The sequence below is a fragment of the Pollachius pollachius genome (assembly GCF_949987615.1).
Source record: "Pollachius pollachius genome assembly, chromosome: 16".
Classification (NCBI taxonomy): domain Eukaryota; kingdom Metazoa; phylum Chordata; class Actinopteri; order Gadiformes; family Gadidae; genus Pollachius; species Pollachius pollachius.
The window spans coordinates 15725527-15748714 of NC_136949.1; the positions used below are offsets into that span (position 1 = coordinate 15725527).

At 44.1% G+C, this 23188-nt stretch overlaps 2 protein-coding genes across 5 annotated transcripts; one reads left to right on the top strand and one right to left on the bottom strand.

Annotated features, from left to right (window-relative positions):
* Positions 1-2430: 2430 nt before the first annotated feature.
* On the bottom strand, positions 2431-11482 carry LOC307087880 (activator of 90 kDa heat shock protein ATPase homolog 1-like; the record flags this gene model as incomplete). Its single annotated transcript, XM_079753555.1, has 9 exons — positions 2431-2983; positions 3325-3376; positions 3456-3557; positions 6398-6553; positions 6925-7019; positions 7308-7425; positions 9910-9992; positions 10448-10638; positions 11403-11482. The coding sequence occupies 9 exons, from the start codon at positions 11480-11482 to the stop codon at positions 2811-2813; spliced, it is 1050 nt and encodes a 349-aa protein (XP_079609681.1). The 3' UTR covers positions 2431-2810.
* Positions 11483-12115: 633 nt separating this feature from the next.
* vipas39 (VPS33B interacting protein, apical-basolateral polarity regulator, spe-39 homolog) lies at positions 12116-21719 on the top strand. Of its 4 annotated transcripts, none has more exons than XM_079754043.1 (19): positions 12116-12131; positions 12536-12631; positions 12722-12827; positions 13374-13514; positions 13635-13673; positions 14033-14097; positions 14183-14239; positions 14806-14898; positions 14980-15013; positions 15179-15281; positions 15679-15706; positions 16040-16113; positions 17511-17586; positions 18146-18280; positions 18676-18717; positions 20549-20725; positions 21113-21202; positions 21289-21393; positions 21505-21719. In XM_079754043.1, exons 2-19 carry the CDS (start codon positions 12536-12538, stop codon positions 21523-21525), a joined length of 1482 nt encoding a protein of 493 aa, XP_079610169.1. In that variant the 5' UTR covers positions 12116-12131; the 3' UTR covers positions 21526-21719. The 4 variants fall into 4 exon arrangements, 3 of the variants coding, with proteins under 3 accessions (XP_079610169.1, XP_079610171.1, XP_079610170.1); XM_079754044.1 differs by lacking the exon at positions 12116-12131 and adding an exon at positions 12262-12282; XR_013812550.1 differs by lacking the exon at positions 21505-21719 and having other exon boundaries at positions 20906-21202; positions 21289-21345.
* The last annotated feature ends 1469 nt before the right edge of the window (positions 21720-23188 follow it).

Consider the following 23188-nt stretch of genomic DNA (forward strand, 5'->3'; position numbering starts at 1 on the left):
AAGGGTCATTAACACTGGACCAAATCTTCTCTGAAAGTAATAATGGACGAATACATGCAACGTGGTTTATCTTTGTCATCAGGGCAAGTCTTCCCAGCAGTCTCTGACCCCGCCTCCTTTGTAATGTCAGATGATCTTAGGCCCTCATGTAGGGCTGCACGATATGGGAAAAATATGATATCCCGATATCTTTTGGCTGAATGGCGATCTACGATATATATCTCGATATTTTCTATGGAGTGGGTTAGATGGCTTTGTCGCATTAGTCCTGCGTACTACGGTGAGGGTTTCAGTGCGCCCTAACTTTAATCCCCCGCCCCCTCCCTTCTCCGTCCCATTTGGCAACATGTTAACATTTTTATTAATTAAGGGCGCCACCAGAGGGCGCCCCCAACACATTTACCGCACTAGGCGATCGCCTAGGTCGCCTATCCCGAGCGCCGGCCCTGGTTTCGAGCAGAAGAAGCTGCCGCGGCCGGTGATGCAGCAGCACAGCCACGGGAGTTTTACGCATTCCTCATACTGCACTTTGTGCCGCTGCTGTAAATGGTGGAACAGATTTTTCGTGCTTCCACTTTTAGCCGCAACGGTTTTGCTACACTCTCTACAGATGACCTGCAGCTGCGGCTCATCTGTTTTTTTAAACCCGAACCATTTCCATATTATGGAGCCGTTGTTTCTTCTCTTTGAAACAATTTCGTCTCCGTCTCGTTTTCTTTACCGGTATCCTCCATGCTTGTTGTGTTTGTGAGGGGGGGGAATGAGGCGTCTTTACGCACGGCACGTTCGGAAGGACAGAGTGGGAGAGGTCGCGCTCACAGTCTCCAAGGCAAACAGACGCTTGAGGCGGAAACTGACCATTTTAATACATATATCGATATAAACGATATTGTCAAATCTTGTATCCCCTTGGAAATTATATCGATATATCTTACATAGACGATATATCCTGCAGCCCTACCCTCATGTCTGTTGTCGTGCATTAAATGAGCATTACTCTATAGAGCAGTGGTTTTCAAACTGTGAGGCGCGCCTCCCCTGGGGGGCGCCAGAGTTCTTCAGGGGGGGAGCGACGTGAGAAAAAAATAAACCAGAAAAAGTAACAGAAAAAACAGGTGTTCGAAGTCGTTCCCTATTCACTCACTCACTCACTATTCCCTATATAGTGTTTATAATATAGTGCACTATATAGGGAACGAACAAACGAGAATTCGGACACTATGCTGAACATTTCTAAACGTCATTTGCATCAGTTAATGCTCCGGGTATTTGTCTGACGCAGACAGATGCGCCCACATCATGTAAACAAACCGGGCACCCACGAGGAAAGCTGGAGGTTGTATTGATGTTGAATGTTACATTTCCTTGATCAAGGTTTTTCTTATTAATTTTGAATGTTACATTTTCTATGTTAAATCCTAAATAAATTGTTGATATTTCTAAACGAAAGCCGGAGACTCAATCATTAAATGTATTCGTTTTCGTTATTATTCAGCTTTTTCTTAAAATAATTCAAATATCTTTCAAAACACAGGGATTTAGAACTTTTTTGGGGGGGGGGCTCAGCTGAAATTTGTTCTCTAAGGGGGGGCTCACTCGCTCATACTTTGAAGACCCTGCAATAGAGGGCTCCTGTCTCTTTTCTCTAAATACAGGCCGACAGACCTGTCAGAGAATCAATCAGTCTTCATTTAATTAGTTAACTTCAAATGCATGCAACTGCAACACCACTCCTCTAGAGTAGCATTTAATCTTTAGGGGATTAAAATAAGGTCTACATTGAGTCACATCGGCAATGGTTCATCATGCAGGCTCCTCTCCTGGAGGATGGGGGACACCCAGGATGTGGGTGATTTCTTCCCCACTAAATGGGGTCTAAAATCTCTGTTGCTGTAGAGGATGAATTTGTTGAAGGCAAAGTAGACCGAATGGACACCTCTAACACCGTGATGAGAATGTTTTGTTGTCTTGTTTTATTGCACACAATGTCTTGTAGGTCCTGGTCCAAAACTAACTACACCCCAGATGGTTCACAGCATCAAAAGCTTTGGGAACCCCTTAACTATGGTTCCCGGTTCACATTCTTGTTCTGTGGGTATTTGAAGGGCACACATCATAATCCTAGTCTTGACTATTCTCAGTGTACAGACGTAAATCAGACGGATGCTTCCTTTATATCAAATCATGACACTGACCTGTTTCAAATTAACCTGTTCACCTGTGGAATGTTCCAAGCAGGTGTTTTTGTGAGCATTCCTCACCTGTCCCAGCTTTTTGGAACATGTAGCAAGCATCAAATTCTAAATAAGTTAATATTTGCAAAAAAACAACAAAGTTTATAAGTTTGAACATTAAATATCTTGTCTTGGTAGTGTATTCAATTTAATATAGGTTGACAAGGATTTGCAAATCATTGTGTTCTGTTTTTATTTATGTTTTACATAATGTCCCAACTTCATTGGAATTGGGGTTGTACATTATGTTACATACCAGTGGGACAGTAGGGCTATCTCACTAGTAAAACCTGACCAGTTAAATATGACTTGCTTATCCAAATATTCCCTGCTGTCAGTAGTGCTGATAGTGTTGATAGTCAATAGAGTGTCAATATATTATAGGTAGAGTGCTATTGTACCTGTTGTCAATAGAGTTCCAGAAGTTTGTCCATTTAGTGTCGTGCTTTGACAGTGCTATTGTGTCCGGACAGTAGATTGTCTGTAGTTTCAGTAGCGTGCTGGTACACTGTGTGTCTGTGTCCTAGTGTCAGTACCGCAGTACATCAAGAGAGTGTCTGTTGAGCTCCAGGATCATCAGTAGGGTGTGGCTCCGTAGCCGAAGGTCTGTTTGATGGCTTTAAAGTAGTATCTCTTCCACCCCTCTTTGGTCCGCTCCTCCTCCCCAGAGGGGACGCCCTTACAGTCCAGGCTGAGCGCCGTCTCGTCCCCCACGCTTTTCAGACGCAGAGTGATGGTGGCGTAGTGCTCTGCACAAACACAACAACAACAACTCAATCCACAGAACCACAAGTTTTCTGTTGCAGGTGTATAAGCTAATAGCACAGTAATTACAAACTATATTTTCCTCTTGCAACTCGAGAGATGAGGTATTCTATTCATCCCAAAGGAGGAATTTGCAATATCAGGTTAATGTAATAATATTGGGATGATATAGAATGTAATACCATGTAATAATGAGATGATGATGTAATGATGGTATTTTTAGGCTCCAACAATGAAAAAAATAGAATTCCTTCTGAGAAAGCTGAGATGGATGTGCGTGTGTGTGTGTGTGTGTGTGTCTGTGTGTGTGTGTGTGTACACATACCACTTGGCCAGGTCTTGAATCTCCACCTCATGACAATCTTTTCATCTGGAATCTGTCGAAGAACCATCTAGTTGTGAGTACTAGTCCTAGCACTTCTTGAAGTGCAGTGCTGTTAATATTCAGGTTCTCACCAGCTCAGAGAACTCTCCGTTCACGTTCCCGTCCAACATCTGGAACTTTCCTCCTCGACAGCCGTCCACCTGGGCCGCTGCGTGGGTGAAGACCTGCACAAACTGCACCGGGGCCACAGGTTAGGGTCTGGGTCTGGACTAGTCTACACATCACACATTAAGTGATTCAGCAGAAGCTTTTACCTTCAGCGGTATACAGTGATTTCAGCTGCATGTCATTCAGGGGCAGGTAGGGGTTATGGAGCATCTTACTCTACGATGCCTACCCTTGGAATGTGGACAGCGGGGATCAAACCCAAAACCTTCCACAAACCATTTGACTAACCTGCCCTTAAGGTTTATTGTTATATCCCACCAGGGCCTAAGTTGTTTACAGTACAATTTAATGAAACACACCACTGAAAACCACAGGGGTTTACCTTACCTCATCACATCTCATAATTAGGGGTCCGAGCGGCGAAGCTGTTTTGCCCCTATTGTTTCTGCAACGTTTTTTTTCCCCCTCAAATTCTGTAAAAGTCATACTGCAGCCTATACCCTAAGTCGAAAACCCTTGAAATTTTCAGGTATGGTTACCAATAACCCCCTCTACCCATAAACCCAAATGTGTGATACTGCACCCAAAGGTGGCCCTATTGTAAAAAAATATGAATTAGGCTTATTTCTCCTCACCAGATTGACCTGGACTCAAAATTGTTTCACAATATTAATCTCTAGAATCAGACGCATTTATAAAATCCTCTTATGCCCTAAAAATTTATACTTTTCCTACAATTTCATATTAAAGCTAAACATGATAAAAAGATTCACAGGCTACAAAAATAATCAAAAATTCACCAAATCGGCACATAAAATCTTTAGACCAAGCCTCACAAAAATCATCAATCAGAATTTGTTTTACTTTGTTCCATTTGAGAAATATTGGCCAATAAAGTTGGAGCACTCAGCACATTTTTCTTATATGACCATTTTGTTATTGTATAAAATTGTATAACTACCATTAGAGATGGGCGATATGGCCTAAAATCCATATTGCGATATACATTGCAGCCTCTTGCGATAACAATATATATCACGATATAAAATCATAAAATAACCGTTTCAGAACAGGTTACATAGACCCTAAGGAAAGCCAAACTGCTAAATGTATTTAAAAAATAAGAGAAATATAGTATGTCATTTCGAGAACATTTATTGTGAAACGCTGTAATCATACAACATAATGTTGCAGATAAATAAAATTAGTATTGGGTTTCTTTCCTTTAGTGCAAACCATTCTAAAAGGCACTACACTTAGTTTAAGTCCTTGGTTCTTAAATGCCACCCAAGATGCAGAGAACAGGAAAAACAGGTGTCTTTCTAGATAAGGAACAGACACTGTACTGACAATTAGGGATGGGCATGATTAATTGATGATCGATCATTGATTGTTAAGATTTTTGTCGATTACGTGATATTTTTAACCATCAAAAGGAGGTTGACCCAGCCGGAGAGGTGGTCTCGGAGACGTTGCTCAACATGGAGCAAAGAGGAGACGGAACGTCTTTTGGATATTTGGGTCCGATATCCAAAAGACATTCCGTCTCCTCTTTGCTCCATGTTGAGCCACCACCCGACGGTCCGACAAAAGCAAGTAAAAAGTATGCTGGAAAACATAACTTTAAAATGCCGATGCATTTAACACATTCCGAGTCAGGATGAGGGAGAAGGAGTTGGACCAGTCCGCAGATCAATGTATATCACGCTGGATATCCATGATTGTTGACTTTCACCGGTGCTTCCACCCCCCCTTTTTCTTTAACGCTTTACAACGCCCCAGACCTTTTTGTCCAATGATTTAACCCATTCAGACCGGATCACGCATCTGTGCGTGTTTACCTTTAAGACCGGATAGCGCATCAATGCGTGTTTACCATTAACCCATTTGTACCGGCTGCGCGGAGCAACATTGTATCTACTAGATACAATGTTGCGCCGCACAGCAGCCGGTACAAATTGGTTAACGTTCTTTGCGCACATGCAGGTTTGTTGACGAATTCTGGCACTGTTGCGAAAATTGCAATGTGAAAAGGAATTGCACCAAACCAAAAATTAAACATTGTATTTTGCGTCATCAACATGTATTATCACGATAGAGCGATAGAATTACAATCTCTATCGTAGGCCTTTTTTTAATCGTTTATATCGTGTATCGTTTATATCGCGCATTATTAACTACCATGCGGCTATCATTAGGTGGATACCATTAACAGTGCAAATTTTCAGATCTGTACTCTTTTAAGAAAGCCCTTAATTCTCTTGTGAAATGTGTGCTTGGAGTTTTCTTGATGTTGTGTTCTTATCAATCAACATTTTCACGATGTGAATGAGGCTTCATGCAGTACAGGAATGTCAGTGGCTCAACGGGATAATGCCTTGTACTGGTGATCCTTAGTTTGAGAGTTTGAATCCCGATTAGACAATTATGAACAAGCTGAACATGACATTCGGCCATTGCTCTGTCACCTGAAAGCCGAGGCACAGTATGGCATTAAGGGGAACATCAACGTCTTTCCTTCATAATTATGTCATATTTATATATCTTCCATTAGTGTGTTCTTGACTTGTAATTTTGCTCGGACCCCGTTAATCACCGCTTGCGGTTATATTTATGTTTGTAGTTATGCCCTTCTGGTCATTATTTAGTAATTAATCATGAAGTTATTTGTTATTGTTTGGAGACATTTTTGTGTTTGGAACTGCCACAGCGTTTCTCAAGATAGACGTGGCAAAACTGAGTTTCCAGTAGCCTAGGTTATGGTATATTAAAAAACTTGCATGATGCATTCTGATGTATAAGCCCAGCACAGCGGCAGGCCTGTAGGATATAATGGCTGAAAGTGTACAGGCATAGGTATTGTTAATGACATCATGCTGGGTAACCAGGGAGGTGATGTTCTTACCTCCTGGTTGATGAAGGTGCGGTACAATTCATCAGGTGACGTGAGGAATGTCTCCTTCAGACTGAAGCTGCTGGTGGCGATCCTGACCCCTGCAGCACTGCTGCTCCCCTGCTGGGGGCCCTTAGGCACAGCTTTGGCCGGCACACTGGTGGAGATCTGTGGAGCAACATAGACAGCACTGATACTGTATCTGATAGTTAGAAAAGGCCAAATATACTCCTGCGTTGAATATCCACCGGCGGGTGACCCTTTTCGTGTTTCCTTCTGCATTCTTCGGTTCATATATAACCAACTAGATGAAGACCTTCACGTATATGTTCACCAGACAGCGCTCAGAAGCAGTAATGTAGAAACCATCCATGCAACTGTCGCTATTAAACACAAACACAACCTCTACATACAGTACACTGTGGGCATCCCCTCAGGCTTGAGACAGTAAGTTGTGTTCCAGCAGTAAGACTGTCAGAAGTGTTTCTGTCAGTAAGAATCCATCCATTAGCATAGAGAGGAGGGGGTTCATCTCCTACCTGAGTTCTGCTGGTGGTGACCTGCTTGGGTGTAGGCGCTGGTGGAGGCTGGCTGGGTCCGTTCGCCGTAGGAAGAATCATCCCATGAGAGAAGGCTGGAGCACAGACACAAACGGGTCAAAGACCATCTACGAATACTAGTGCCCCTTCAGGAACATCTCCAGATGGACCTGAGTATCAATCCCTAAATCCAATACCGGCCCGTCTAGACTGTGGTTGATTAATGGAGCGGGGGTTACGGATATGTCCATATTATTGGCAGATTGGTTGGATGAAAACAAACCTGAGACCTGAAGATGCGGTGAGGCCAAAAAGAGCTGGGAACCTATTCTAGACGCTGGTGTCTGTACCTAAACCATCTAGGTGTTAATCTAGAGGCTCACCTGATTTGAGGAGGGTCACGTATTCTCCCAGAGCTTTGCGAACCCTCTCCACCCCCTCCTTCTTCATCAGCCCGAGGAGAGGCGTGACCGGTTCGTCTTTACACAGGCTCACCGAGATCTGCAGTCACCAACAAACAATCACAAATACAGAGTCCAAAACACACAGTCACAAACACCCAATCCCAAACCACACAGTCACAAACACACAATCCCAAACACAGTCACAAACAAACAATCACAAACCACAGTCACAAAGAAACAATCACAAACACACAGTCACAAACCACAATCACAAACACGCAGTCACAAACACACTGTCACAAACACACAGACACAAACACACTGTCACAAACACACAGTCACAAACCACAATCACAAACACGCAGTCACAAACACACAGTCACAAACACAGTCACAAACACACAATCACAAACACACAATCAAACACAATCACAAACACGCAGTCACAAACACACTGTCACAAACACAAAATCAAACACAGTCACAAACACGCAGTCACAAACACACTGTCACAAACACAAAATCAAACAGTGACAAACACGCAGTCACAAACACACAGACACAAACACACTGTCACAAACACACAGACACAAACACACTGTCACAAACACAGTCACAAACACAAAATCAAACACAATCACAAACACACAGTCAAAAACACACAATCACAACAAAGTCACAAACACAAAACCACACAGTCACAAATCACCAACACAGTCACAAACACACATTACAAACACACAGTCACAAACACACAGTCACAAACACACAATCACAAACACACAGTTACAAACACGCAGTCACAAACACACAATCACAATCACACAGTCACAAACACACAATCACAAACCACATGTACTGCCAGGTAAGGATTTCTGAGATGTTGGTGCAATGAAAGAAAGGAGATACTAAATAAAGCTGTATAAGGTGTGGGCAACCCGGGCCGACACAGCGGCTCTGGAAGCCCAGGGGGCAGGTAATACAGGCAGTCTACCACCCTTTTCCCCCAGAGGGAGCCAAAGACTGCATTAGAGCAGCCCCAATCAACGCAAACGGGGACACCTGCGAAGGAGGCCAATCAGGCACAGGAGAAGGTTTATAACCAGACTGGAGACGTTGTCTAAAGAGAGGAGGTATGTGACCCATGCAGGAGCGGAGAGCAGACCGAGACTCCTCACCTCACCCGGACGGACCTTTGCCCCAGCACCCGGTCTAGAGGAGACCACAGGACTACGCGGAGGGACCTCCCCATCGGGATACCGGGACAGCGTGTGAGAGACGACCACAGCGTCCCCAGTGGCTCACGGAGCCCAGACTCTTTTTAGTTATAGTTTGCATTGACGGGGGATTTCCCTTTTTTCTGTTTCGGATTCAATAAACGTGCCTTTGTTGGCAGTTTTGAGCACCAGAGACTCCTGTTCCTTGGTCGGGGGCGGGGCTGATAAACCCGGGTTACCACAAAGGATAATACAAAAATATTTGTAATGTATAATTATAAAGTGTGCAGTATAAACTACACAATTTTTATATGTAACACTTGACTTATGCTGCACCGCAAACATCACTGCGGTGGCCCGATCCTGCAGATTTGCACTTTACAACATCCGCAGGATCCGGCCCTTCCTCACAAGGGAAGCAGCTCAGCTTCTAGTCCAATCACTGGTCATCTCCCGCCTCGACTACTGCAACTCGCTCCTGGCTGGACTCCCTGCCTCTGCGATTAAACCCTTGCAGCGCATCCAGAATGCGGCAGCGCGCCTCGTGTTCAACCTACCAAAGTTCTCACATGTAACCCCGCTCTTCCGAGACCTCCACTGGCTCCCTGTAATAGCTCGCATCAGATTCAAGATGATGGTGCTGGCATACAAGGCAGTCGATGGAACTGCCCCTGCCTACCTCCAAGCATTAGTAAAGCCACACACCCCAGCTCGATCCCTCCGCTCAACTACCTCAGCTGGACGTCTGGTACCGCCATCGCTAAGAGCAAGCAAAGGTCGATCAGCAAAGTCACAACTTTTCTCTGTTTTGGGACCTCAGTGGTGGAACGAGCTCCCTACCGATGTCAGGATCGCAGAGTCGCTCACCAGCTTCCGCAAAAGACTCAAAACTCACCTGTTCAGAGTTCATCTTGACTCTGCATAGAAACCAATGCACAGCCACCATTGAATGTTGTACGTCCTGGCACTTGTACATTGCACTTATTCAAGGTACTTAATTGTGTAGCATCTACAGTAGCTGCTATCGTTGCTTTACACGGGGAATGGGTTAGCCTAGCGATTGTAATACTTGCACTTGGTTCTATGAACGTCTTTACTGTACCGACAGCGATATATTGTTTCACTTCTTATGACAAATGTACTTATTGTAACAAATGCACTTATTGTAAGTCGCTTTGGATAAAAGCGTCTGCTAAATGCCCTAAATGTAAATGTAAATGTTGACTAACTCAACCCAGGGTACATAAGACCTCTTACCTACCCCACCTATGGAAGCACTCAACTACAGCCCACTGGTATCCTGATGACTCTAAGTGCTTGAGCGTTCCTAGCTACTGTCTAGAAGCCAGTGTGAGGAGGCTTACGTCCAGGTCATCCATGTCGTTCTCATCAGAGAGGTTTGCCACCTCCAGCGTTCCTTTGTACTTGATACCTATGGCGGTAGTTCCTGCAACAAAGGAGGCAAACATGCAGTGAGATGCCTGCTCAGACACTGCTGCTATAACTATATTCGTACCAGTCCTTCCTGTTTAAGTTGTTGATTTAAAAAACGAATTACATGCGTAATGTAGTTTCACTTTAACTCTATAAGACTTTAAAGGTTGAGTATAGGTTAAACGATTTGTGTTTTATTAGTAGTTATACAATGTCTACAATCAGATGCAAGTGAGGAGCCATGGATACTCTAACCAATGACTGGCACATCTGTCTGTGTACAGAACTGATTTGTGATTCTCAACCCCATTTGTTAAAGATCGCTCGGGATGAAAGCATCGGCTAAATAACTAATTGTACCTGTAAGTGTAACTTTAGGCCTATCCAGTAGAGAGGGTACAGAGGCAGGTGAAGACATAACCAGGTAACCTAACCGAGCCAGACGACTCACTTAACCAGGTGACTCACCCATCCAGGAGGCTTTGATCACCCACTCGTAGAAGAAGATGAGTTTCCCTTTGCGGTTGTTGATGGAGGCCTCTCCCTCCAGCTTGGTGACTTCTGTCAGCCGACAGCTGGCCCCGTCCCGCCCCACCCGACAGCCCACCAGGAGCTCTGTCAGCTTGTCTGTGGACCAGGCCGTGACATCGCGCTCCGTCCTGGGGGGACAACACACACACACACACACACACACACACACACACATACATATGAAGCCTTCAATCCATATATATGCACACACAAGAATACATATACTGATACACATACAAAAACATATAACATACATTTATACATACCAAAAAACATATTATATACACACACAAATACATACACATACAAACACATGTAACATATACACACGCAAGCACATAACACACACATACACAGACACATACACACAAACACACACACACACACACACACACACACACACACACACACACACACACACACACACACACACACACACACGCACACACATTGGTCTACTTACGCGTGCACACAGTGTACACACGCGCGCGCAAACACAGCGGGCAGAGTTGGACCCCAAAGACTCAGATATAAATATCTCTGCATGTGCTTACCAAGCTGCGCTCCTAAAATAACCTTCTGGATCCTTCTGTTCTACTACGACCATCAGCCGGCCAGAACCCCGTCTTCGCTAAGCAAGGCTACAAACAAAGTCAGCTAACGGATCATAAGAACTAGGCGCAACTTTAAAGGTTTTGCCATGCAGCAATCTAATCAGTATATTCAGGAGGTACTGACGCCTATAGTAAGACGTCTAGACGTTGAAACCAACCAAACAGCAGCACCTTCCAGCAGGTGATAGCACACTAAAAAGTGTTGTTGCGTTAAGTTGTTTTCTCTACGATGTGAACGTAGACTCAAGTATTCCCAAATCTTTTATTTTTCCACTCACCAATGCCAGTTATTGACGTTGGTCGCGTCGGACCGCTCCTCTACTATCCAGCGAGGGTCCCCTTCTCCCCACTTGGCCATGGCCGCACCAAAGTTTCACTGGTTCAAAAAAACACTGGCAAAAATGTAAAAAAATTAAGAGAAAACAATAGATCAAGTATCCCAACACTTCTTTGGAACAGTGTACAGGAATTGTTTCCAGTAAGGCAGGGTCGTCCTATAATAATACAATAACCCTTATAATTATCCGTAGCCTCTGCCCGAAGGTATGAAAGGTTCTTTCAATGCTGAAAGTATGTTGACAAAAAAATGAGTTATTCCATTGATCGTCAGCGCGTCATTTATATATCTGATCCCCTCGCCTCCTCTCGCATGCAGCACTGCGCGTCACCGGCCGCACTGCGCGTCACCGGCGCCGACAGCTGCCCCCCCCCGCCCCTCCTTCTGATGTACAATAACTATACAAACTCAAAAGGATATACAGAAGTTAAATCAGTTAAACATTAAGGCAAGTTACTTGGCTTTTTAGAATGGCTTGGTTTAATTATTTTCTAAAGCTGCCTGTTACGTTAAATTGTTCTTGAACTGTTACGTTGACTTTCAGCCTAAGTAAATATGCGCATCTAATTTATGGCAAAGTTGTCCTTCTTGTCTTCCCGTCATCGTATTGCGGTAACGACGCGATGACTACATCTCCCAGAACGCACTGCGCGATCTGAAGCTGCAAAAGGTAAACTGCTGGATCTCGATTCTTCTTCATTCTCCTCCGTATGTCATCATGTTATCGACATTATTTACTGACATTCAACGTTCAGCAAATCTATTTTCATTTTACGCGTCTCGTAGGTTCAATTTATATTCGATTATCTGCACGATATAAGGTACTTCCCGTCCCATATCCGTGTTAGCAATCTGACATGTTTACTTGTACCTTTCAAAGACACAAACATACTCATGTATTTGGGGTGTGTTTCCCCTGTGTGCGAGGTATTACTAATAGTAGCGAATACATGCATAGCTACACATGCACTTTTTGTTTAGCCAACGACATGTGTTAGATGTCCATGCGGTCCAGGTTGAACTAGGGGATGTAATGTATCATGAATAAGCAGAAGACTGCTGTCTTGATTTCAGATGTCGAGGGCCAAAGCAGACGAAGATGATTACTGGAACAGCAGCAAGTTTACGCTACCTTTCACCTTCGATGAGGAGGATGACGATTATACACAAGTAAGAATGATGAGATCTGCCACACTAAATTACAAATTTACACATACATAAGATTGAAACCATGAACATTTCATTGTTTTGTGACGGCAGCTAAAAGAGTCCAAAAAGGCTGTGAACAGCATTTCCGCCCTAGTGGATGAAGACGATGATGACGATGACGTGGAGAAGGTCAGCTGGAGCGGAGAGCCAGTCGGAAGTAAGAAGCCTTCAGATTTTTTCATTTTTTAGTGGGGAAGCTGAAATGTGATAAAGGCCGTGTCCGAAGTCGTTTACCTTTTCCCTAATTCCTATTCACTACACTGAACACTATATAGTCCACTAACTAACCTAGCCTGGGAACCAGAAGAATATGCCAGCTCATGTTTTATTTGCCATGGCATATGAGTATGGCCTCCCTCCGGTCAGACAGATTTCCAGTAGTCCCGGCCCGGGTTGGGACAATCACAACCATTCCATCTAATATGGGACTGGTTTGATATGACAACTTTACCCTACGGTTGGTGGTTTCCTATGGGAGCGCCATTGAGGAATTAAGATGAGTGCCACTGATGGCTCACACTTTTCTTTTGCTTTTATTTGCCGTAAGTCTATCCAACAATGATTTGTGTAAATTGTTCTGGCGATGAGGCACCACATTTGTCCGTGAAATTACACTGCACAATGCTGACGCCCTGTTGCACTATATAGCGAACAGGTATGAATGGACACTGACCGGCCATGTTTCTGCTACTGTTATCTCCAGGTATCTCCTGGTCCGTGAAGGAGACAGCGTCCAAACTCCGGCCAGCAGGGGACAGCAGAGAGCTAGGCTTCCCAAAAATCAGTGCTTCGCCTTCCCTACCCAAGAATAACTCTGTATATTCCCTCAGCTCCCTCTTCAAAGGTACAGTACAGTACAGTACACTGTACATTAAACCCTAACCCTAAACCAGTAGAATCTTTAAAGGCTCTCACATCTTGTTTTGAGTCATTTATCAACATAATCTCTCTCTCTGCTCTTCAGCAAAGACCAAAGTAGGCGGCATCCTGTCCTCTAATGATTGTGAGTAATTCATCCGTTTTTAAACATGTTTTCATGGTCTTTGTGACCATGAGAGGAAAGCCTGACGACATTGGGTTGAAGAAGAGATGGAATGACATGTGGCATAGCACTGAAGGTTAGAATTGAACCTGTATGCTGCTAGAAAGGTGTGTGGTAGTCGTGAATGTCGATGAATCTATCATGAACCTTTTATCAAACACACTTAAAGAGTGAAAAGTGATTTAAGTATGTGTGTAATAGTCTTACAGAGCATATTTCTGGTGTCCTTCCAGCTCAGTCCATGTGCTGGTGCAGAAGCTTCTAAAGACCAGATTCTAGAAGGTTCTTACTAACTAACTGGACGATTTGTGATTCTGTAGCGTTCAGCGACACACCTGCCAGACATTACGCACCAGAGCTACGGAAACCAAAATGTGAATACAAGGTTAGTATCTTCTAAGCATGGTCATGAAGAATTGTGTACTTCAAAGTATTTCCACTAAAAGTGATTTTATTCGTACCCTTGGCAGGACTACATCAGTAACTGGTCACCTCAAGAGACCATCCTGAAAATGCAACAGGGAAAGGTAGGAATACCTCTAGATTTGAGGTATTTAACTTCAGAAGTACCTGAAGCGGACACTAGTCTAGCAGATTAGCTAGAGGCAGGTTAGAAAGTCGTGGTTTTACTTCTTTTTTTTTACACGTTTTGTACTTTTTGCCCCACCGTGCCGCGCTGATTTGCGTTACCACTACCAGTTTAAGCGTTCTTTACCGTACCATACCTCACCGAAGATGAACCTTCTTCGAGGTCGGGCCCCTCCAAGTGGACTGTTGTGACATCAGCCCTGGTTGCTGCTCGGAGCAAGAAGTTGTCCCTCAAATTGTAGGAATATAGATATAATAATAATAATAACTGAATAGGGGATACAATTGTGAGTGTTGTGTCATCGACTCAAGACAAGCGAGTCATCTCAGTTAGGACAGGCCTTCAAGCGAAGAGCCAAGTTGTAATTGAAATGGAAATCCCAGCCTCCATGCCAACCCGGACCAGCATCGTATAGTGGAAAACGCGATAGGTGGTGTATAAAATGCAGGCAGCATCTGCAGCCACCAGTATTGTTTATTATGCCTCGTTGTGTTCATTGTGCAGGTGGTTTCTCTGGAACGGTTCCAGTCGCTGCAGGACAAGATGCTCCTATTGGACAAAGCTGTCGACGGGCACGATGGGAACATCATCACAGCTGTAGGTCTTCCTCATTTCCATCATCATCATCATAATCATCTTTTTGATTTTATTAACTCAAAATTTTTCCCTCCATTTCAGATATTAATCTATTTGAAGAGATCTTTGTGTAAAGGTATGTTTCCTCCAGGCTCCAGTCTTACCAGTCAACAACACAATTAGTTCAATTGTCATTGTAATTGTTAAAGTAGTGTTAAGGTTCACCACCCAGGTCCTAGTGTCCACTCTGTTTACTAAACAGAGCTGCTGGTCTTACCGCCTGCCCTGTTCCCCCGTGTAGAGGTTCTGTTCCGAGAGCTGGTTGCCAGGCAGACAGCCCTTCGACACTACATCCACTACCTAAAGGAGAGCGGGGAGCAGAAGGTCCTACTGGACCTCTTCAGGTCAGAGTTCAACTCATAACCCAAAACCCATAACCCTAACCTGCGTCATACTAAATACGTCATACATACATACATCATACATACGTCATACAAACGTCATACACAACCCTTTCCTTATGTCCTAACCCTTATCCTGAAAATGTTGCATCTTCATTATTGTGTGTGATACTACTAATATTATTAGTTTATTGCCTGGCATTATTAGTGATTATTAATTATAATTTATATATATATATATATATATATATATATATACACATTTAATTATATATAATTAATAATGTGTAGCTGCTGCAGTGTGGGCTTGTTAAGGTTAGGAGGTATTATGTTGTAATATATTATTATAATATTATATCTATATTATGATATCTAAAAGCATCCCGTTTTTCGCCTACAGGGCTTTGGGGCGGACTGAGGATGGGGCGGTATGTACTGTAACACTATCTTTTTATACTACTTCTAATTTTACTTCTGCTATACTACCTCTGCTGTCACGACTATAATACGGTCAACCTTTGTACTACCTCAAGTATTAATATTGTAATACCTCCTCTACTCTATCGTTGCTACTCGTTGCTAAAACCTTCTGCAACCTACAACCTTATCTTCTGTCCCCATGTTTACTGTTGCCTTCAAACCCATTGTTACAATCATCCTGTGCTATTGGATGATTTTTCTTTTATACTTTATATTAAAAGTATGTGAGAGGTGTTGGTAGGTGGTGTATGATGGATACTAGGTGTGTGTGTCTCGTGTAGTTGCTGCAGTATAAACATCACCTGACCATCACTGATGAAAACAAGCGCAGAGACTTCCTCAAGACCTGCCTCGGGTACGTTGCACTGCCTCTGCTATGATTAATGCAGCGTTTACATTTCATCAGTTTTCACTGGGAAATACCCGATTTCTTTCACAATCATAAGAAAGAAAGAACATAAAAGCTGAGCTGCTGGTGATTGACTGTATGCTTGGGATAGGCTCAGATTGTCTGGCCTACAATGCTGTGTCTCTAATATGTAATTTGCCTACTTAGACAAGTCTTGCTGTAACTCAGTGTGAATATCTTTTATCTTTTTAACATAAAAATATATATATTTCTAAATAAATGAACTGCTGTTGAGATGTGCATTTCTTTTAAATCACCACCACAGCTGCTTATTTCTGCTAAAAATGTCCCTTTCAATTCTGCAATGTGTCGGTGCGGGGGACCACATTCTACCATGGAAAGCCACAGGGCTGTCCCCGACTCTGAATTTTCTGAGTCGAATCAGATCTGCCTTTTCAGTCCAGAGATTCGACTATTCGGCGGCCGTGCGGGGCAGGGTCTTTTGGAGGTTTAAAAAAAAATTGTACTGTTTGTTTATATGTAGGCCTATTTATAAATGTCGCCACACTTTTGACGTCTTCTGAGACATGGTTATAGGCTGTGGTAGTATTTGCTATAGTGAAACCACCACCGTCCGTACACCAACCGTTCTGCTTTCACTTTGTATCCATTTCAGCACACGTCGTGCCGCATCATTCCTTCTAAAATATATAATTATTATCCATATAAATATTATTCCTGTGCATTTTAATGTTTTCTATTTTTAGGGGTCGACTGCGGGGTTTCCTAGCTGATGATTCTAATCATTGACTTTCAGGGGACAGCCCTAGAAAGCCACAATTGTGGCAATGGAACCTGTTTCAGTATGAATAACAATGCAACGGCAAAGACTTTATTTTGGATTATTTCATTATATATCCTGCTTCAAAACGTGTCCAAGATACACAATAAAAAGGTATTCCTAAGAAGTGGGCAAAGGTTGAAGAGAAAGTGGAGCATCTATATCTTTGACAGTATTGATCATACTTTCTGTATTTCTAAATACCCTGGTTTACTGTTGTACCCCGACACCGCCCAAGCCCAATAGAGCGAATCGCTTTCAACAGATTTGCATCTGGATTTTTTTATTTCCAACAATCAATAAGTCGTTCCTTTTTTTGTGAAAATTTGCTTGTGGTGAAACTAGGCAGGACATTTTCGAGCTTGTATCTGGAAATGGACGATGGCGACTGCAGAATTCACATGTAGTAGTTAAAAATCCAAGTATGGGAGAAGGAACTGAATGTTTGCCATATTGCTCTCATTGTCCACCCCCAGTACGTGGTATTGGGCAGCTCCCAGTGGCATGTATGCATGAAGGGTACCACATAAATAAGCGTGTCTTTGTCTGGATCTGTCCACAGCCTGCCCTTCTCTCCAGAGGACGCCCTCCACGTCCAGGACCACTACACGCTCCTGGAGAGACAGATCATCATAGAGGTGAGCTCTGCTCTGCACCCCACGCCTCCATTGGAAATGCTCCAGCTCTGTGTCAACCTGCCGTTCTACGCGCTCCACAAAAGAGCACGTGCACTAATCGCTCCTTTGGAAACTGCAAACAAGTCAACGTTTAAAGATCCCATATTATGATATTTAGGGTTAATAATTGCATTTGGGGGAACTGCTAGAATGGGGTTGCCTGTATGTTAAAACTGCCCCTTATTATTCTCACACTGTTAATTTCTGCAAAACCAATTTCATCATCTTTCAGAAACGTTCTGATTTGTATCATGTCGCTTTAAGGCCCCCCTCTTGAGTAGCCCAGTCTGCTGTGATTGGTTTCCCCCCCCCCCCCCCCCCCCCCCCGAGAAGCTCACCTTTTATGAGTGAATGTGGTGAGAAGAAGCTAGTGTCCGCGATGGAGGGCTGAAGTATGAAGCATAGCTCGGACTCTGGTGTGCATGTGAACCCGCGAAATGGCGCACCGCTGATGTGTGATGCATCCACCGCGAATCCTCGACCCTCTTCAACCTGTCTGACCGTCCCCCGGATGACTTAGGAGAACGATAAGCAGGTGGAGAGGACCGGGCAGTCGGACGTCTTCAAGAGGTTCCCCAGGAAGGCTTCCATCCTCAACATGCCCCTAATCACCACCCTGTACTACTCCTGCTTCTACCACTACAGCGACCCAGAGGTACCCTAGCCCCCTTAACCCTGACCCCTAACCCCCTTTACCCTGACCCCAAACCCCCTAACCCAGACCCCTAACCCCTCATCAACACCCTCTACTACTGATACTTCTGTTGGAAGTAACACCTCCTATCAGTTAGAGAGGCACTGGCCTGAGAGACACTAAAATACACCAACATTCTACAACTACTAAAGAGGGTACCCTAACCTAACCCTTACTCTAACCACTGCCTCCTAAACCTTATCCTTACCTTAAACCCTCTACCCTTACCTTAACCCTCTGCTGTCCCTTTAGCCTACTTTCCATGTTGAGGCATAGCTGCACCGTCATGAATTAATTCTGGATAATATTGTTTGGGGAACCATGTCTAACTGTGCGGCCTGTCTGTCTCCTTCCAGGGAACCTACAGTAGTCCTGCCAACATCCGCAGAACCTTCAAGGTTAGGTGTGTGTGTGTGTGTGTGTGTGTGTGTGTGTGTGTGTGTGTGTGTGTGTGTGTGTGTGTGTGTGTGTGTGTGTGTGTGTGTGTGTGTGTGTGTGTGTGTGTGTGTGTGTGTCACACCTGCAAACTTGTCGCTTTTCGGCGACAATCGCCGTTTTCTTGGTCAATTGGTTCATTCATGTGAATCGCGTAGAACCGGAGAGTTTTTTTTAGGGGGTTGGTGCGGGGAAGGCTGTCCTTCATATGAAACATCATTGGATAATTGTTATAATTTACATTTCTCTCGGCCAATCAGAATCTCAGCACTTGCTTCAGAATCTTGAAGCACACAGCGCCAACTGGGCTCGCCTTTGGATGAGACGCCTGGCTACCGCGCGAGTCTGATGGAAACTCTTAACGTCAATTTAAAGTAGGTGTAGGCCTACAGTATAAAAGGTATAGAAAGTACACCAGTGTGAATTTGCGCTACGGTATGGATTTTGACGTGACCGGTAGACAGTGTTGTGTGTAACGCGTAACAAAGTAAGTAATGCGTTAATACAGTAACCTAAACCTACTTTTCATGTAAAAAGTAAAGTTACGCGCAACTACTGAAAATATCGTAACGAAACATAGGTCCTTTTTCAATTCGGCGCCACGTTACTTTTCCCAGGGACAGATCTGCCTTCTCAGGCAGTATGCTATTGCGCAAGCAGGCAGGCGCGCAGCAAGCGCTCCTGCGTGCTTGCGTAATAGTCTCATTCCACACCGTACGAGACAGACGCTGGTAGCGTGAAGCTGTCTCTGCAATCAGACATTGCTTCTGCAGGCATTTTGAAAGTCAGTCCTTACGACAAAATGCCAGCAGTGGCACGAGATAACAAAAGCCGTCACTGTATACCTGTGTAAGGACATGGTTCCCTTTCAAAATGTCGATAGAAAGGGCTTTAAAGAGATGGTCAAAACACTCGATCCCAGGTACGCGTTACCTGGGATCGGGATACCAAATTGAGATGCCAAAACTATACAGCAAGGTCCGCAAGCAAGTGGAGAAACAAATCCATACTATTAAACATTAGTGTGTTTCAGAGATGGAAGTAACTAACTTTTTTTTGCAGTTTTGCTGCCTTACCAGTATTTTACCCCTTCAGAGGCATTTAGATCGAAATTAGAAGATAAAATTAACATACTGTGACATAATACTGTTACCGTCTATGCCTCAAATCATACCGTGATATACATTTTAGTCCATACCGTACAGCCCTAATTTGAAGGAACTATCTTGTGTTAAATTCGAGGTAAGTCAAGCTTTTTGGAGCAAAAACGACAGCTATTTGTTTGCTTGATTCAATTAACGTTAGCTACCGCTTTTTCGATGTGATATAATTTACAATAATATTGAATTTTTAGGACAGAGTCAACGCCGAGTACTGCACGAACTGCACTAAATTCTAACAACATAGGGCTGTTTAGATAAATAATCTGGTAAGGTTGTTGTCCTAGGCTAATACACCAACAGCAAATTTCTGTGTAATAAAGGGCTACATTTTGCATCCAAGTCTGTCATTTGATATCTTTCCATTGTATTGTGTGCAACAACCTCCGTAATGAATATTCACGCTAAATCCCGCCCAGGGTAGCTCAGAATTCGAGTAGCCGTATATCTCGAAACACCGATCTCTCCTTGGACCGATGATTCCCTCCCCCCCCCGACATTGTCACCTTTTTTACTCAGAGGAGTTTGCAGGTCTGGTGTGTGTGTGTGTGTATGTGTGTGCGTGTCTTTTATATATTTATATATATTCCAGTATTCTACTGATATAATGTCCTGACCTCTGTGTGTCTTCCAGTTGGCTGAGAAGCAGTATTTCCTGACCGCCCTCGCAGCCCGGGCTAAGCTGAAGGCGTGGATGGACGTGGACTCCTTGTTCACCACCAGGAACTGGCTCGGCTTCACCAAGAAGAAGTCCCCTGTCGCCTTCCAGAGGGTGCTGGACATCCTCCACAAGAACAACGCACCTGTCCAGGTAACAACAACACACCTGCGCAGGTACAAACAACACACCTGGGCAGGTAGGTACATTAAAAAGTATTTCAGCTCAATCTAAAAGGTTTAACAACTGCTATATCCTCCTCGACTGAATGTTTGTATACAGCGCGCAGGCTGGATGTGCGCAGGCTTGATGCACTCCTTTTTTCTTGTGCAGAATCAGCTTCTTGAACATATAGTACAGCGTTTCTACAGCTCGAAGCGTTTTTGCAATGATTCCGTCTTTACGGAGATATTCCTGAAACGCATCAAAGGAAAACGGAGGGGAAAAGATCGTTTTTGCCCATGTGGACGGGGCCTCAGAGAGTGAGGGATGGTTTCTGAGTGACAGGTGAGTTGAAGTGCTTCTCCTCCTGATCCCCAGGTGTTGGAGGTGTATGTCAACCTGCTGGAGGACCTGGAGCTCAAGATCAACATGGCCCACAAGTTTAAATGCCATGACGTCATCATCAACGTGAGCGTGCATCATACACACTTTGTAGTATAATTTTGAACTCAGCATCTGTATGACCGTGATTGATGCGTGTCTGGTCCTATCAGACATACCGAGACACAAAGGACAAGAAGCAGTTGCTAGGATACCAAAAGAAGTTTGACATGAGCTCCGCGGAACACAAGAAGATAGCGGACGTGCTCAACAATTCTGTAAGAAACACACACACGCTACACATTATATACACACACGCCACAATCTCTGTATTCAAAGGCGATCGGACCAGGCTGTGATGTTGTCTTGACGGTTTAATTTTTACTCAGCAAATCCGTTGGAAGAACTGAGGTTTGGACCACATCCCGACAGTTGTGTGTTGAAAACCAACTCCTGCGTGTGATTGATCCTCCGGTTCCTGGTCTGTACATATGTATATACTGTATGTATGTATGTTTACCTTATGTATGTACTGTATGTATAGAGTGAAATTTTTAATCTGCCATGATTAATTCATGACTGGGATTCATTTTGCATTTCAATAAAGAATTTATGAACTATTGTATGATTCACCAAATTACTGATTGATCGATTTTGCTAATACGACTATATTTACATTTACATTTAGGGCATTTAGCAGACGCTTTTATCCAAAGTGACTTACAATAAGTACATTTGTCATAAGAAGTGAAACAATATATCGCTGTCGGTACAGTAAAGATGTTCATAGAACCAAGTGCAAGTATTACAATCGCTAGGCTAACCCATTCCCCGTGTAAAGCAATGATAGCAGCTACTGTAGATGCTACACAATTAAGTACCTTGAATAAGTGCAATGTACAAGTGCCAGGACGTACAACATTCAATGGTGGCTGCGCATTGGTTTCTATGCAGAGTCGAGGTAAACTCTGAACAGGTGAGTTTTGAGTCTTTTGCGGAAGCTGGTGAGCGACTCTGCGATCCTGACATCGGTAGGGAGCTCGTTCCACCACTGAGGTCCCAAAACAGAGAAAAGTTGTGACTTTGCTGATCGACCTTTGCTTGCTCTTAGCGATGGCGGTACCAGACGTCCAGCTGAGGTAGTTGAGCGGAGGGATCGAGCTGGGGTGTGTGGCTTTACTAATGCTTGCAGGTAGGCAGGGGCAGTTCCATCGACTGCCTTGTATGCCAGCACCATCATCTTGAATCTGATGCGAGCTATTACAGGGAGCCAGTGGAGGTCTCGGAAGAGGGGGGTTACATGTGAGAACTTTGGTAGGTTGAACACGAGGCGCGCTGCCGCATTCTGGACGCGCTGCAAGGGTTTAATCGCAGAGGCAGGGAGTCCAGCCAGGAGCGAGTTGCAGTAGTCGAGGCGGGAGATGACCAGTGATTGGACTAGAAGCTGAGCTGCTTCCCTTGTGAGGAAGGGCCGGATCCTGCGGATGTTGTAAAGTGCAAATCTGCAGGATCGGGCCACCACAGTGATGTTTGCGGTGCAGCATAACTGAGTGTCGTTTGACACAGCCTGGAGGAGGGAGGAAGGGATAGTGTCAAGGGGGCAGGTGGTGGCATGGTTAGATGTTATAATTCTGTTGACCTCGTCTGAGGTGAGAGGGATGAATTGGGTAAAGACAGAGGTGGGGGTGGGGGGAGGGAGGATGGTGGCAGTGATAAAAGAGGAGCTAATGTCCTTTACTTTCTGGGTAAAGTAGGTAACAAAGTCATCAGCAGTGAGGCAGGAAGGAGGAGGAGGGGAGGGAGGGTTGAGGAGGGAAGAGAACAAGGAAAACAGTTTCCTGGGGTTTGAGGCGGAGGAGTTGATTTTGGTCCGGTAGAAGGCAGATTTGGCTGTTGACACAGTGGAGGTGAAATCTGAGAGAAGAAAGAGATAGTGAGATAGATCATTAGGACAGTCTGATCTCTTCCATTTCCTCTCATCTGCCCGCAACTCTGCTCTATGGGTCCGCAGAGATTCAGACAGCCAAGGAGGGGGGGGGGGGGTGAAGATCGTGCCGGTCTGGAGTGGAAGGG

Bases quoted from the DNA above. Each gene is read 5' to 3' on its own strand.
- vipas39 (XM_079754043.1), top strand. From the start codon at position 12,536: ATGTCGAGGGCCAAAGCAGACGAAGATGATTACTGGAACAGCAGCAAG. The intron at 13,674-14,032 runs GTGAGTAATTCA...GTGATTCTGTAG, and splicing joins CATCCTGTCCTCTAATGATT to CGTTCAGCGACACACCTGCC. The intron at 14,899-14,979 runs GTAGGTCTTCCT...CCTCCATTTCAG, and splicing joins ATGGGAACATCATCACAGCT to ATATTAATCTATTTGAAGAG.